This window comes from Hyperoodon ampullatus (assembly GCF_949752795.1).
Source record: "Hyperoodon ampullatus genome assembly, chromosome: 12".
NCBI lineage: Eukaryota > Metazoa > Chordata > Mammalia > Artiodactyla > Ziphiidae > Hyperoodon > Hyperoodon ampullatus.
Window position 1 is genome coordinate 11,125,101 of NC_136925.1, and position 14,840 is coordinate 11,139,940.

The following is a 14,840-nucleotide window of genomic DNA, read 5'->3' on the forward strand; positions in this document are numbered from 1 at the left end:
GACAAATATCTCAATATGACATCATTTTCTGAAATGAGTTTTGTCAGCTTATTTCATGTGCATGACAAAATAGAAAAATAGATACATCTTTTGTTTCATGAAATTCCAAGTACATGACAAATTTGCTCTAAAATAAACACCAGAAAATATTAAATTTGTATTTAAATATTCTCTCCGTGCCATAATTTTTGTACTGGACAATAAAACTTCTTACCTGTATTAACAAGAGCACTGCTGTTGTAGAGCGTACCAAGGTGAGGTCCAGAGAGTGATAGAAAGGTATGAAGTTTGTCAAGGTAATATTTAAACCGTGGCCTTGTAAGCACTGAACGGATTATTAAATTGCCCAACGAATGTCCAATAAAGCTATAAGAGAAACAAAATGGCATTTCTCCCATAGTGTTAGTTTAAAAAAAAAAAAAAGCTGCTATCACTATACATAGATGTGAAATACTAAGCATTTAAAATGTTCTGTTTTAAAACTATGGTTTGATACTCTGAAATGACATAACTTATATTTTGAAGCAAAAAAATGTGAGAATGTAGCAGAAAATTCCTATTATTATAGAGTTTATATACTTACTCTACAGAAATAGGATACTACTTATCAGAAAATTCCTATTATTATAGAGCTTATATACTTACTTTATAGAAATAGGATACTACTTATCAGAAAATTCCTATTATTATAGAGTTTATATACTTACTCTACAGAAATAGGATACTACTTATCAGAAGATTTTTACTCCTAGTTCGTAATTGCTTAGAAAGAAATACATTTTAAAAGTGCTAATATATTGACTAGATGATAAATTTGCATCTTTAGGTACACACACCAATTATTTACCTGTTAAGTCATGATTTAAAACAAAATAATGAAATTATACATATAAGTATGATTTAGGAGACATTATATCCCCATTTCTCTTATTCTCTGGTCCACACTCCAAGGTGGGGAGTTCTCTGACTAAGTACCTTCAAGCCACAGGAAAAAAAATGTGCATTTTCTGACTGTAAGTCTAAAATTATACCAAAAGAATAACTAATACTTATAAAGCATTTCACCTTTATTAAGGAATAGTTTAAATCAAAAGAGCCTTTTTGCCTACCATTATTTTACAATAGACAATATATGAATCCCTCGGGACAATTAACAGTGAAAGAAGAAAGCCTGAAAGCTGCCTTAAAAGTGGTTTACAGATATAACTAGTTTACAGACATAACTAGCTTACAGATATAACTAGTGTGAGAAGCTGCAAACTTCCTGAAGCTGTACACTAAAGTCTGATAACGAACAGTCCTCAATCAACCAAATCAAGCTTTTGGATAATGGTTGATTATAACTGACCATCTAATCTAGAAGAGGGCATACTTTGGTGGATGAATAAAAGAACTGAAACAACAGACTTATTTTCTCATCATAAAATAACAAATTAATAAAAGGAATACAAGATGACTATAGAAAATTTAGTAAACAGATGAAAAATCCATAAATGAAGAGAATGACTAGAACAAGAAAACAATCTCTCTCCACCCTCCACATACTTGCATCTCCCACCACATTTTAACAGAAATCTGTTTTTAAACAGTGACTTCAAATAAAAACCTGCTCTCTCTGTTCTTTGTCCCTACTCTGTACTTCGAAGAGGAAGCAAACTCTACAAAAGCCTAGAGTATAAGGAGCCAGCTTCCTCCTCTAACCCAGCTGGGATGTGAAACTCATCAGTTTACTCTACTCTTTTTGAGGCAGGAAGATTAGTTTTGACTTTTTCTTTAATTCTTACTGGACTAGAAGAAACAAATGCTTTTCTCTCCCCCATGTCTATTCACAACATCTGTGATTAAATAATAAGACATATTGATTTGATCATCTCCTGCTTGTGGAAAGCTGACTCTCCAAGTATCGTCATGACACGTTGAAAGTATTTTACAGTTTCATTTTTTTATATATATCCATTTCCCTATAACCTTTCTTTTTGGTAACAGCTTTACTGAGATATCATTCACATACCATACAATTCAGCCGTTTAAGGTGTACAATTCAACGCTTTCTAGTGTATTTACGGAGTAGTGCAGCCATCACTACAAGAAATTTTAGAATATTTCACCACCTTAAAAAGAAACCCTACATTCTTTTAAAGTAATTTTATTTATTTATTTATTTTTGGCCGCGTTGGGTCTTCGTTGCTGCACGCAGGCTTTCTCTAGTTGTGGTGAGCAGGGGCTACTCTTTGTTGTGGTGCGCGGGCTTCTCATTGCGGTGGCTTCTCTTGTTGCAGAGCATGGGCTCTAGGAATGCAGGCTTCAGTAGTTGCGGCTCGTGGGCTCTAGAGAGCAGGCTCAGTAGTTGTGGTGCACAGGCTTAGTTGCTCCGCAGCATGTGGGACCTTCCTGGACCAGGGCTCGAACCCGTGTCCACTGCATCGGCAGGCAGATGCTTAACTACTGCACCACCAGGGAAGCCCAACCTTATATTCTTTAGCTATCACTGCCCCTCCCCACACCATCTCCCCTCTCCCCCAGACCTAAGCAGTCACTGATCTACCTCTATCTCTATAATTTTGCCAATTCTGGACAATTCATATAAACAGAATTATATAATATGTGGTCTTTCCCTAAAATCTTTTTATTTTTATTCTCTTTAAATTAGAGTTGCGGTATCCTATATTTCAGAATAGGACAACAAAATTACCAGAAATTCTGTGTGATTTTTCTAGAATTCATAAAGATATAAAAACAATTTATGTAATATTATAGAAGTTACCTTATTTTTGAGACTGTTAGACTATATATCTGAATATACTGTATTATCTCGTCCAGAAGGCGATCAGTCATGCTATCAAAATCAGCGAAAGTATCATTCTAAACAAAAGCAAAATAGATACGTTATATACTGAATATGTGTAATTACATAAAACACTGAATATAAACATTATTTTTAATTTAGGTATTGAAAATATGGTTAAAGACCAGTGGTTTTTAAAGAAGTTAGTGAATGTACTATTCATTATATTAAAATGAACAAGTAGTGAATTTCTAGGGGAAAAAAAGGCTCACTGTTCTTAATACTTCATTAGATAATTGTTTAGTCCACTATCAACACTGAACATAAGGTTATTAAGGTTATTTATAATGGTTTAATTAAAATATTTGCACAGAATGTGAAATCCTAGGAATTTTGCACATGTAAATAGCTCATAAATCAAACTGTAAATCACTTCTACTTCCTTAGGCTACGCATGAATTGTTACACTTCATAGAAATCAGAAAAATTATTTCTACTACTACAGGCATTTTGTAGTCAGCAAATATTTAGGTAGAAACTGGTAGAAAAATGTGTGCTTCCACTGAAAACACAGCTATCTATACCTGATTTCTCTCAGACATAAGGAAATCAATTCTTTCCCCAGGCAGTCCAAGTTCAATGTAAGTTTTTACTAACCGGAGATCTGCACTGTTACCTAGAAAATGAAGAAAATGAAAGTTATACCTAAGGGACGAGATAAAGCAAAAGGTACAATGCGCACCCTCATACTCTGTTACACTTCTTGGGGACAAGCGTAGGCCTGTGCCAGCTGTGAAGTGACAAGGCCCTGGGAACCAGAATCCTCAGTGTCTATTTCACAGCGGATTTCCATCAGCTGGCAATGGCCTCCAACAGCCTGTCTCTTCAGAGGTCTGGTTGCATTGATGCTCTCGCCACCGCCCCCACCCCCCGCCAAGCAGTGTGTCTGTCTCCCTCCCTATAACATGGGATAGTGTGTTTCTTGACGATTTCAAAGAGGAATTTACCAGAGATTCTACTGGGCCAAGAAGCCTTTCTTGGAGGATAATCCTTTGAAAATTTTATGAGTTGGGGGAAAGAGGTTAGTGTTAGAGATATTTCTTAAGAGTCATGGTTTTGTTTTTCTTAAAGAAAAATATCCAACTTCATAAGAATTTACTAGCTCAGACCTGTGTTTAGCATTTTTATAATCCATAAAATCTTTTGTCAATTTGTTGCTACAGAATCACCTTATAACACAGTAATACTCCGCTAGTCCAGAGATATTTGGTGTCTTCTAACATAGTTCCTAACCAAGAAAAATAGGCTGTTGAGTAACCAAAACAGCTGTCACAAAACCACAGCAGTAAAACAAGGTATTAGGAATTTAAGTTATACCCTGATTAATCAGTGAATCTTTAATTCTTAGGTATTGATTTTTCTTGTCCATAAGGTTAAAGCAGCAAGCTAAAAGGGAAGCAGAAAGATGATCAAAGGGAGACAAAATGATTGCCACGAGGTGACAGCTGACAAAAAGAATAAAAACAGAGAAGACAGAAAAATCCGAAGTTAAAATAAATAAAATGTTGGCATGTGGATGTCAATTCCATGGAAAATTTACTTTACAAAGAAATCTAATATTATACTCAGCAAAATTAAGCACATCTCTGTTTTAGAGAGTATTTAAGATTTAATTAATATCAGCAATTTAGAAATCTTTTTTCAGGTCAAAGATTAAATAAAACTAAATGAGATCTACTAGGAAAAGAAAAGATTGAGTTGCTACGGGTTACACACACAGACGTTACATACCGTCCAGGCCGTGCACACAGACAACGAGATGGACTCCGTCTTCGGAATGGCCCTCCTCCTCCTCTTCCACACAAAAATAGGGTACTGAGGATGCCAGAAGAGGAACATCGCTGTACATGAACCCAGGGAGCTTAAGGTGCTTCAATTCTTCTTTTGCCTGAACGAAGCTGAAGCAAAATAGTGTAAAAAACACTCGTTACTAAGTATTATACTCAGTTTTTAGAACCCAAAAGATAATATGCTGCATTTAGAGAACTGCAGAAGAGGAAACCCAGAAATATTTGATTTTAAAATAATGAAAATATGTGGGTTCACCTAAATGATTTAGAAATCAGAGAGTACTTTTTTTTACTATTTTTTAGTACATATTGTGACAAAATACAATGAGTATTTAAAGCCTGACATCACTTAAAAATATTCTTTTAAACTTGAAATCCACTAAGAAAACACTGGGAATGGAGTTATGCTTTCTACTGAATTTTATACTGTATGCATAGAAAAGACGGGAGAAGTACTGCACGGAGGACAGTCTGATGCTGATCCTGTGATCAAATCTTACCCTTTTTGCTCCTTTTTAATCTTATATAAAAGGAAAAGAAGGAGATATTCTACACAGTGTAGCAGTGAGAATGGCAGGTATAGTATTTAGTAGATGAGGTTATTTGTATTTTTCTCTAAAAATACCAATAAGAAGGAACAGAACTAAGAGGGGGATGTGATTAAATAAAATTGGTGGCATACACTCATTTACTGATAGAATATCTAATCAACTTGGGGACTGAGAACATCAAAAATTATTAACTATCGTAACATTAGATCATTTGGACTGATAAAACTCCAAGAAGCTGATGAACACTAAACTGAGTGGGACACCCTGGGTGAAGAATACAGACCACTGCTTTAACTAATGACTCAGAAGAGTCTGAGGTACCCAGGAGGTGGTGCAACCTTCAGCTTCCCAGCACATTACAAGTCTTCAATGGGCTGTTCTCGCCTTGCTAGGCTCACTAGGTGTAGGCACCATGGGTCTTACTTGTGTGTATACATCAGAATGATCTGGGAGCTTAAAAAACCTACAGTAGATATGCCCAGACATTTTATTCCAGGGATTATAATTCCATCTGGAATAAGGTAGTAGAAAACCAGTGCCATGCTAGTAAACCTATGTCATGCTCAAAATTTTCTGGATTTTTTTTTACTGGTCCATTAAATCCCAATTCTGGAAACACTGACTTAGCTGAGGCAATCTAAGTCTGGTAGGCTTTAGGAAGTTTCTAGCAATTATCTAATATTGTCCTTATTTGCTAGATATAAAACCTAACTTTTGTCTGGGAGTTAACCAGGGGATAGATGAGGTATTGATGGGAAAAAAAGGGTTTTAACCTCAATTATTCCATACTTCTACCATAAAGCTACCAATGGAAAATCTGTATCTGGCAAGTCAAGCCTACAGAACAGAACAGTCATACAGGGAACTGCAGGTCTGTCTGTCAAAGAGTATACTGAGTTCACTCCTCCATTTCAGACAGCTAATCGAAGAAACATGTTCTGTATTACAGAAACCAGAGAACGTGAAATATGTATGTTACCGGAGAAATATACATATATGTTCTCTCTCTCTTTAGTAGCACGTGCTATCGTGCTCCATTACTTACGCTTGTATTTGAGGTTTTGGTGAATTTTCATACCAGGACAGTGATGAGGTGAAGTTGTAAGAAGCGCTGCTTGGCTGCTTTGTAATGGCATCACATTTACTCTTAGAAGAATACTTAACACTACAAGGAGACTCTCGTGGTGCAGATGGGAAGGACAGACAGCCGGAAGTACAGACAGTAGGCATAGTTATACCATCCCTCAGATAGTCAGTGCTAATCTTTTCGGATCTGATAAATCTTTCTTCTTCTAGGGCACCTCGGTCTGTGCAGTGAGCACGTACTGCCCCAGCCGAAGCGGGGTCATCCGTCTCTTCGTAATACCCATTTTGAACCATTTGTTGGTCCTGCTCTTCTTCCTCCTCATCTTTACCCTGGTCCTGCTGAAGATTACTAATTTCTTTTTCAGAAGCTTCCTTCTGAGGGCTAACTGAATTGCTGTAGCTAATAGTGCACGTGTCAGAAGTATCTGTACTGCTTTGACAGCCAAAATAATTTTCCACAAGCCCTTGCTTTACCATATCAGGACTGGTTGAAAAAGGGTCACCTGTACCCAGGTGCGTTTCATCTTTAACTGTAGGGGCTTCTGAATACATTTGTTTGAGATTTAACACATCGCTATTTTTTCTTTTCACAGTTCTATCTTCACTGACGTTTGTCCTGGTAGAAATGGAACCTGAAACGACACAAGGGGTGCCTGAACAAACCAGTCCTGAACTTAACGGAACTGCGGTCCCTGCAGGGTCACTAGATTTATCAGGGCTCTGGGAGTCTTTACACACAGTGTCCACGTTAGGTTTGGAGCTGCAACTACTTTTCACATCACTGGAAGTACCTTCATCTGAAAAAACAAATTGTAAAGGGTCTTTAGTGCTTGAATTTAAGGAATGTATTGCTATCATTTCATTGTCCAAATGCCCTGAAAACACGACACTCTGCTGTTGCAAGATAATACTTGACTTTTTCCTATCGTCACATTTTGGCACGTCAATTGTTCCTAGATTCAACATGGTTCTGCTATCGCTTAGGTGGCATTCAGGTACAACCAATTTCTTAGGATTTTCATCAGGTGACAGCTCATCGTCAGAAGGCAGAGAGTTTATGGACGCTAAGGATGACTGGATCTCACTGAAAGCACTTGTGCTCTCAGTACAGTGGCTGCCTACTGAAAACTTTACATTATGATCCGGCTTCATCAAAAGCTGAGGAAATAACCTTTCGTTAATGTAAAGACCTTGCCCTTGTGCAGTTTCAAAGACTAGGTCAGGGTTTGGATGTGTTGCAACAGAGCTTGGTTCACTTTCCACACCTGAATCTGAGAACCGAGACGAGGCGCACGTGGCCCTAACATCTGGTAACTGAATTGAGTCTCCACTCACTACAACATGATATTCTCTTGTAGAAGAAGCAGGTTGATTACTTCTTAGCTTAGCTAGTGATTCTCCAACAGAACGACACTTTGCTTCCTGCAAAGCTTCCTTTTCAAGTGTTAGTTCTATAGATTTAGATTTACCGTTAGGTTCTAAGGACTCAAAGTTGGGTAGCTGTAAACTATCCACAAATATTTCATCTTGTCGAAGCTCTGTCCAAGGTCCTATTTTAACAGTTATTTTCTCTCCACTGAAAGGGTCTTTATTAGAGGGCTTTACTTCAATTGTCCTAACTCCCGAAGTGGGGGCAGTTTGATGATCGTGGCAATCATCTGATGAACTTCTGGATGCCACACTGTGTTCCACTTGTGCAATTTCACTATCGTCCTGGGAGATATCAAGTTTACCTGAAATGGACAAATTTGCACAAAGATTTAGGCTGCCAGAGTTCAAAGGATCAAACAGGTCTGGTTGCATATTTTCAATATCTGGAGACTTTTGTTCAGTTCTCTCTGTATTAGCTGGCAAATAGCTAGCTTCCTTTTGACTTGTCTGTCTGATGTAGGTCTTTAGGTCAAAATTATATCCACATATTGTGGTGTCCAGACCTTCCTTCTGACTATGTGAAGGATTGCCTTCAAAGCTTTTAAAGAGATCATTTGATGCTGTACTTTTCAAACATTTGTAGCCTACCAAAATCACAGAATCCTTAGAGTTCTGTTTTATTAATTTTTTTGTGTTTTCAGGTTTCATTGTTTTCATGAGCTTAGTAACCTTAACCTTGGATTTATTTGATTCTTCATTCTTTCCTTTTAGAGACTTTGTTAGCTGCTTTTCACCTTCTGTAGACCAAAAACTGGAGGCCCCAGCAGGTCTGACTTTCAACTCTGGGCTGGAAAGTCCAGCTAGAGAGCTTTCTTCAGTCTCACATTTATCCATTCTACTGGACTCTGATCTCTGAAGACTCTGAATTCCCATCCAGGGTGCATCTAAGTCTTTTATCCAAAGAAAAAGAAATTCAGGTTTAAAACGAGGTATAAGAACTCATATGATTAAGACTACTTTCTCTGACTATAACTTTCTAATATCCTCAAAAATAAATAAAACTGGAGGGGGGAAAACAGCCCCACATTAAGGAATGGATTTGTGTATATTAGACAGAATATACTGAAAATGACACACACAGCTTACATATTTTAGTTAGATTACACTTACCTTCAGTAACTGCATCTAAATACCTGTCTTCAAAGATCACAGGTAATGAATTGAGATCTCCATCTAATTCACTACACTCAATAGGCAGGGGTGGGAGAGAGCTGCAGAAGGAAGTGTTTTTGAGAGCGGTGCACATCTGGAGGTGACTCTGAGCACTGAAAAACATGTCTTACGTCAGACTGCAATCTAGACAATCACACCAATTTCACCTCATTGTCTCTCCAGGACCACCCCTCCTCAAGACAACCTCCTTACGAAAGAGCTCCTTGGTCAGAGATAAAAACTGGTACGATGAAAATTATGGTTTGTTGACAAAAATTACTGACTAATAAAATTATGGTTTACTGATAAATTATTTAATTTCTATTACACTCTTCTATACTTTTAAATGTTATTTCAAAGTGAGTCATCTGTGCTTAATGTCTGAACATCCTAATTAGCTGAGAATAGCATAGAGGAGAAAGACCAAAAGCTCAAATGCCTGCTAACGACTTGGTGATAATGTTGAAAAAAAAAGTTAACACGTACTGATGAATACAATTAACAGCTATTTTTAAAAAGGTATATAACTTTCTAATGCAAAACAGTTTTTTTAAAAAAACTTTCTTACGGAAAATTTGAAACAAATCAAAGTACACAGAACAGCACCATAAGCCCCATCAACAAACGTTTTCCTTTCTTGCTTTGTCTGTACCTCCACTCACTGCCTACCCACACAACCTATGATTATTTACAGTTGTCTGTTGGGGCATATACTTCACACGCACTGAAACAAACAAATCTTGGCTGCACGATTCTGACAAACGGACACGCGATACAGAACATTTTCCACCTGTCCAGAGAGTACTCTCATGTCTTTCCAGGCAAACTCCCAGCCCAAGTCAACACCAAGACAACCACTCTTCTGACTTGCTTCACCTTAGTCTTACGTGTTCCAGAACTTCATATAAACAGAGTCATATATTCTTTACTCTTTTATGTCTTTTTTCACTCAACATTATGTCCTCAAAATATTCTTTAAAGCCAAAGAAAACCAGATCTAAATGTACTCAGTAGGGAAAGTGGAAGGCATCTACTCAGGATATTTGAATTGTAAATCTTTTACATAACAGCAGGAAGTGCCAGTCAGACTACCTGTGAAAATATGTAATACATAATGATAAATGTAAGAGATTCTGACCTGTGAAGATAAAAATACAACAAGATGGCCAAATGAAAGGCTGGAGCCAGGGCTGCGTGGGACTCCCAAGGGTGGGGTAGATCTGTGTGGGGAGGGGTAACACCACAGTACACTTCTTTATGTAAGGGCAGGGTCTTTAGTGAAGTAATGCATAAGATTAAATGCAATTTGACTAAACAGGAGCTTTCTAAACTTCAAATTCTCCTAATTTCTTTCATTGTAAATATTGTATATTCTGTCACTGATAAATTCTGAGATGATATCTTATGTAACAGGAAATAGAGCCAGTTAAATTTTGGACTTATGCTACTCACTGAAGTTCCTGGTATGCAATGGCAGCTTCTCTTGGATGTTCAAAACAAAAGAATGCCTCAGAAAATCTGCGCACCTGGAAAATTCCAAAAGGGAGTATGAATAACATGGCACATTTAAAAAGTCAATCAGGAACTGGGTGGCAGGGAAAGAAACCCCCTTTGCGAGGCCCTCCATAACCACCCCTGTGAGAATTACTCTCCCTCCTCAGGGCTGCCAAAGCGCTGTATTTTGGTACTTACTCCAAGAGTTAAAAGAAAGAATAGAATGTAGGTAAGAAATTTCGTTTTACATTATGGATACACCATTCATCCTCCTTGAAGATGGGGATTCTGTCTTATTTACCACTACATCCCCACACCAAGAACAGCACCCAGCGCACAGAAGAATGGTGGGATAAGCTAGCACTCCCCGGTGCCGTGTGCCAGGCATCCCAGTACACACCAGCTGAGCTGATGGTGGACTCGCTGGCTGTGTGACCTTCGGCATTTCACCTTGGAGCCTCGATGACTCTTTTTCAATTACACTTAATACTTATTCTTCATAGGGGGTTATTGCAAAGAATAAACAAGATAATGTATTTGATAGCAGTTTTTAATCTGGAAAGTGTCTATAAATATAAGCTATTACAATTACCACTGTAGCATTCACCACATTTTTTCTTAAAATAATTGTATATGTGAACTGTCTCCCCTCCTAATGGGTAATGTTCTTTAGAGTAGGAACTGTGTTTTGGATGATCTTTGCTATCCCCCCAAAATATGTCTTGGTATGTTACAGAAGCAAGTACTTGGTAAATACTGGTCAAATCTAGTTGAATATTTCTTCCATCATATTTGTATTCTGACTGTTTCATTTCTAACTATGCAGGAAAAGGCTTTGTCAGCTACTGGAGCAACTGAAGCAACAGTAAGGGGATGGAAAAGATATTTTGTTTGAAGGGTACGTGGAGGAGAGAGAAATGATATTACATCTTGGAATTATATTACACCTAAAATTTTTTTCTAAAGGGAAATACAACTTAGGGGTCTTTGGTTTTAAATGTACAATGAGGGGCTTCCCTGGTGGTGCAGTGGTTAAGAATCCACCTGGCAATGCAGGGGACACGGGTTCGAGCCCTGGTCTGGGAAGATCCCACATGCCATGGAGCAACTAAGCCCATGTGCCACAACTACTGAGCCTGCGCTCTGGAGCCCACGAGCCACAACTACTGAAGCCTGTGCCACAACTACTGAAGCCCACACGGCCTAGAGCCCTTGTGCTGCAACTACTGAGCCCATGCGCCACAACTGCTGAAGCCCACACGCTCTAGGGCCCATGTGCCCCAACTACTGAGCCAGCGTGCTGCAACTACTGAAACCTGCATGCCTACAGCCCATGCTCCACAATAAGAGAAGCCACTGCAATGAGATGCCCGCTCACTGCAACAAAGAGTAGCTCCTGCTCACCACCACTAGAGAAAGCCTGCAGGCAGCGGCAAAGACCCAATGCAGCCAAAGGAAAAAAAATATATATTCAAAAAAAGAGTCAAATATTTTAAAAAGCCAAATGCAGAAAATTATGTATTATACGCTCCCCCTTGTATTTTAAAAAAGAGAGGAGAGGCTGGTGGTGATGGGGTTCTGGACATGCTACCCCAAATTATGGCACCTTGGCATATTGAATATCTTAAGATGAAGAAATTTAAGAAAAGGAAGAGCAGGAAAGTCAGCCTGACCTCCTCACCAACCCTTCTCCCCTAAAACAGGTCATAAAACCCTCATGTGAGAGGTGCCCTCACTATACCCAGAGGAATGGAATGTCCATTCTTATCTCCCAAAACAAAGGAATGCCAAGAAGAAGCCTACAAACAGGCTTGCTAATAAATTCCCTCGGTTTACTACAATTACTTCATACTCCTTAACCTATCATATTCCTTCATGAACTGTCAACTCTTCATCAAGCCTATCATAAAATACTCAGGTCTGTTTCTTTGGGTCTTCATTTCCTTATGAAGGCTACCTTGTCACATAAAACTTATATTAAACAAATTTGTACACTTCTCAGGGCTTCCCTGGTGGCGCAGTGGTTAAGAATCTGCCTGCCAATGCAGCGGACACAGGTTAAAGCCCTGGTCCAGGAAGATCCCACATGCTGCGGAGCAACTAAGCCCGTGCACCACAACTACTGAGCCTGCGCTCTAGAGCCCGCGAGCCACAACTACTGAGCCCACGTGCCACAACTACTGAAGCCCGCGTGCCTAGAGCCCATGCTCCGCAACAAGAGAAGCCACCACAAGGAGAAGCCCACGCACCGCAACGAGGAGTAGCCCCTGCTCACCGCAACTAGAGAAAAGCCTGCGCGCAGCAATGAAGATCCAATGCAGCCAAAAAAAAAAAAAAAAAAGTACAGTGAATTGGAGAAACGTTTTATTCGTCATCAAGTTATAGCCAGTTGAGTTTCTGACTTCCTAAGCTTGTCTCCCTGAGTTGGTGAGACTGGGTCTTCAGAGGGACAAGTCGACAGGGGGCAACGAAATGTCTGTGGGAAGGACGCAACTGTCTTCACCTTCAAATGCTGCTGACGACTGCTTCTTCCTCTCCAACACTAAGGGAGACATGAGGAAAACTTATCTGCCTGCCTGCCTGTCTGTCTGTCTGTTAGAGGTATTTCCCCCGAGGGCTGTAAAGAAATGCAGCCTGAAGTCATCTGGATTCCTGCAGCTGCAGCTGGGCCTGCCTCCCCACCATCCCTGATCCCTACAAGAAGAACCACCATTTCTGGACAGCATCCTCCCTACCAGGCTCCGTACTAAGCACTTTAGTTTCATTCTTTGATTTGAACCATGTAAAAACCCTATGAAGTGGATATATCTTCATTTAACAAGTGAGGTAAGACAACATAGCTGGGCTGTGATACACATGGGATTCAAATAAGGACTTGAGAAAAGTGTCAAGAATTGTGCTCCAACCACTGATCCCTTCCCTTCTGCATTAGGACTCCCTGTTATCATAAAGTCTTTCCTTTCCTCTCTGCTCCCAGATGAGGTTCTCTGTCTGAACTTTCTCCTGCCCTGATTTCCAGGCAGTGGCAACCCATGAGGAAGAAGGCTGGCAACAGCTCTGTGAGGCCATAACTAAGGCATCACTGCCACCTGATGGCAGCACAGCTTAATTCTGGGCAAAAGGCAGGCATAGAAGAAAATGTCAAATTTACAAACTCAGGATATGAGTAACAGATATTAATACTTTGGTATATATATATATATATATCTGTAAGACACGTTTTGAGTATGTACCCTAATTTTAAAGAATCTACTTATTTGGCAATATCAACTATTCAAAATTTAACTAGGACATTAAAAAAAAAAAGGTTTTAAGGGCTCAAAATGAGTGTTTATAGTGCTTTAAAGAGTTAAATGTTCCTTTATCTATGTTCACCCTAATATGCTGTTTAAATTGCTAAGCAAGGCTTACTATAATAATTTTAATAAGTAGTTATTAATATAACTATATTTATTATAATTTAATATATTAATCACATATTATTATAATATTTACTACAATAATTTTATACATCCTCATCCAGGTTAGTTTCTAATCTGTAGTGCAGAGTCTAAATATGTGATATATTATCTATGTTGCCTTGAAGAAAGAAGGCACCTCACAAATGTTCACTGAACACATGTTTCTTTTTTTGAATTTTTGAACTTTATTTATTTTTTTATACAGCAGGTTCTTATTAGTTATCCGTTTTATACCTATTAGTGTATATATGTCAATCCCAATCTCCCAGTTCATCCCACACCCCTGCCCCACCACTTTCCCTGCTTGGTGTACGTACATTTGTTCTCTACATCTGTGTCTCTATTTCTGCCCTGCGAACTGGTTCATCTGTACCATTTTTCTAGGTTCCACATATATGTGTTAATGTATGATATTTGTTTTTCTCTTTCTGACTTACTTCACTCTGTATGGCAGTCTCTACATCCATCCACAGCTCTGCAAATGGCACTATTTCATTCCCTTTTATGGATGAGTAATATTCTACTGTATATATGTACCACATCTTCTTTATCCATTCGTCTGTTGATGGACATTTAGTTTGCTTCCATGTCCTGGCTATTGTAAACAGTGCTGCAATGAACATTGGGGTGCATGTGTCTTTTTGAATTATGGTTTTCTCTGGGTATATGCCCAGTAGTGGGATTGCTGGATCATATGGTAATTCTATTTTTAGTATCGTAAGGAACCTCCATACTGTTCTCCATAGTGGCTGTACCAATTTACATTCCCACCAACAGTGCAAGAGGGTTCCCTTTTCTCCACACCCTCTCCAGTATCTGTTGTCTGTAGATTTTCTGATGATGCCCATTCTAACTGGTGTGAGGTGATACCTCATTGTAGTTTTGATTTGCATTTCTCTAATAATTAGTGATGTGCTTCTTGGCCATCTGTATGTCTTCTTTGGAGAAATGTCTATTTAGGTCTTCTGTCCATTTTTGGATTGGGTTGTTTGGCTTTTTTAATATTGAGCTGCATAAGCTGTTTATATAT

General features: G+C 38.7%; 1 protein-coding gene across 1 annotated transcript in view; it reads right to left on the reverse strand.

The window, feature by feature from the left end:
• The window catches only part of FAM135A (family with sequence similarity 135 member A), a gene marked incomplete at both ends in the record, with an annotated part of 97,639 nt that overhangs the window by 19,668 nt on the left and 63,131 nt on the right, over positions 1-14,840 (reverse strand). The window contains 7 exons of the mRNA XM_079716073.1: positions 215-366; positions 2,765-2,862; positions 3,370-3,461; positions 4,577-4,743; positions 6,232-8,593; positions 8,814-8,968; positions 10,308-10,381. Of these exons, the coding sequence (XP_079572199.1) occupies positions 215-366; positions 2,765-2,862; positions 3,370-3,461; positions 4,577-4,743; positions 6,232-8,593; positions 8,814-8,968; positions 10,308-10,381 (3,100 nt within the window). The remainder of the gene's footprint in view (positions 1-214; positions 367-2,764; positions 2,863-3,369; positions 3,462-4,576; positions 4,744-6,231; positions 8,594-8,813; positions 8,969-10,307; positions 10,382-14,840) is intronic.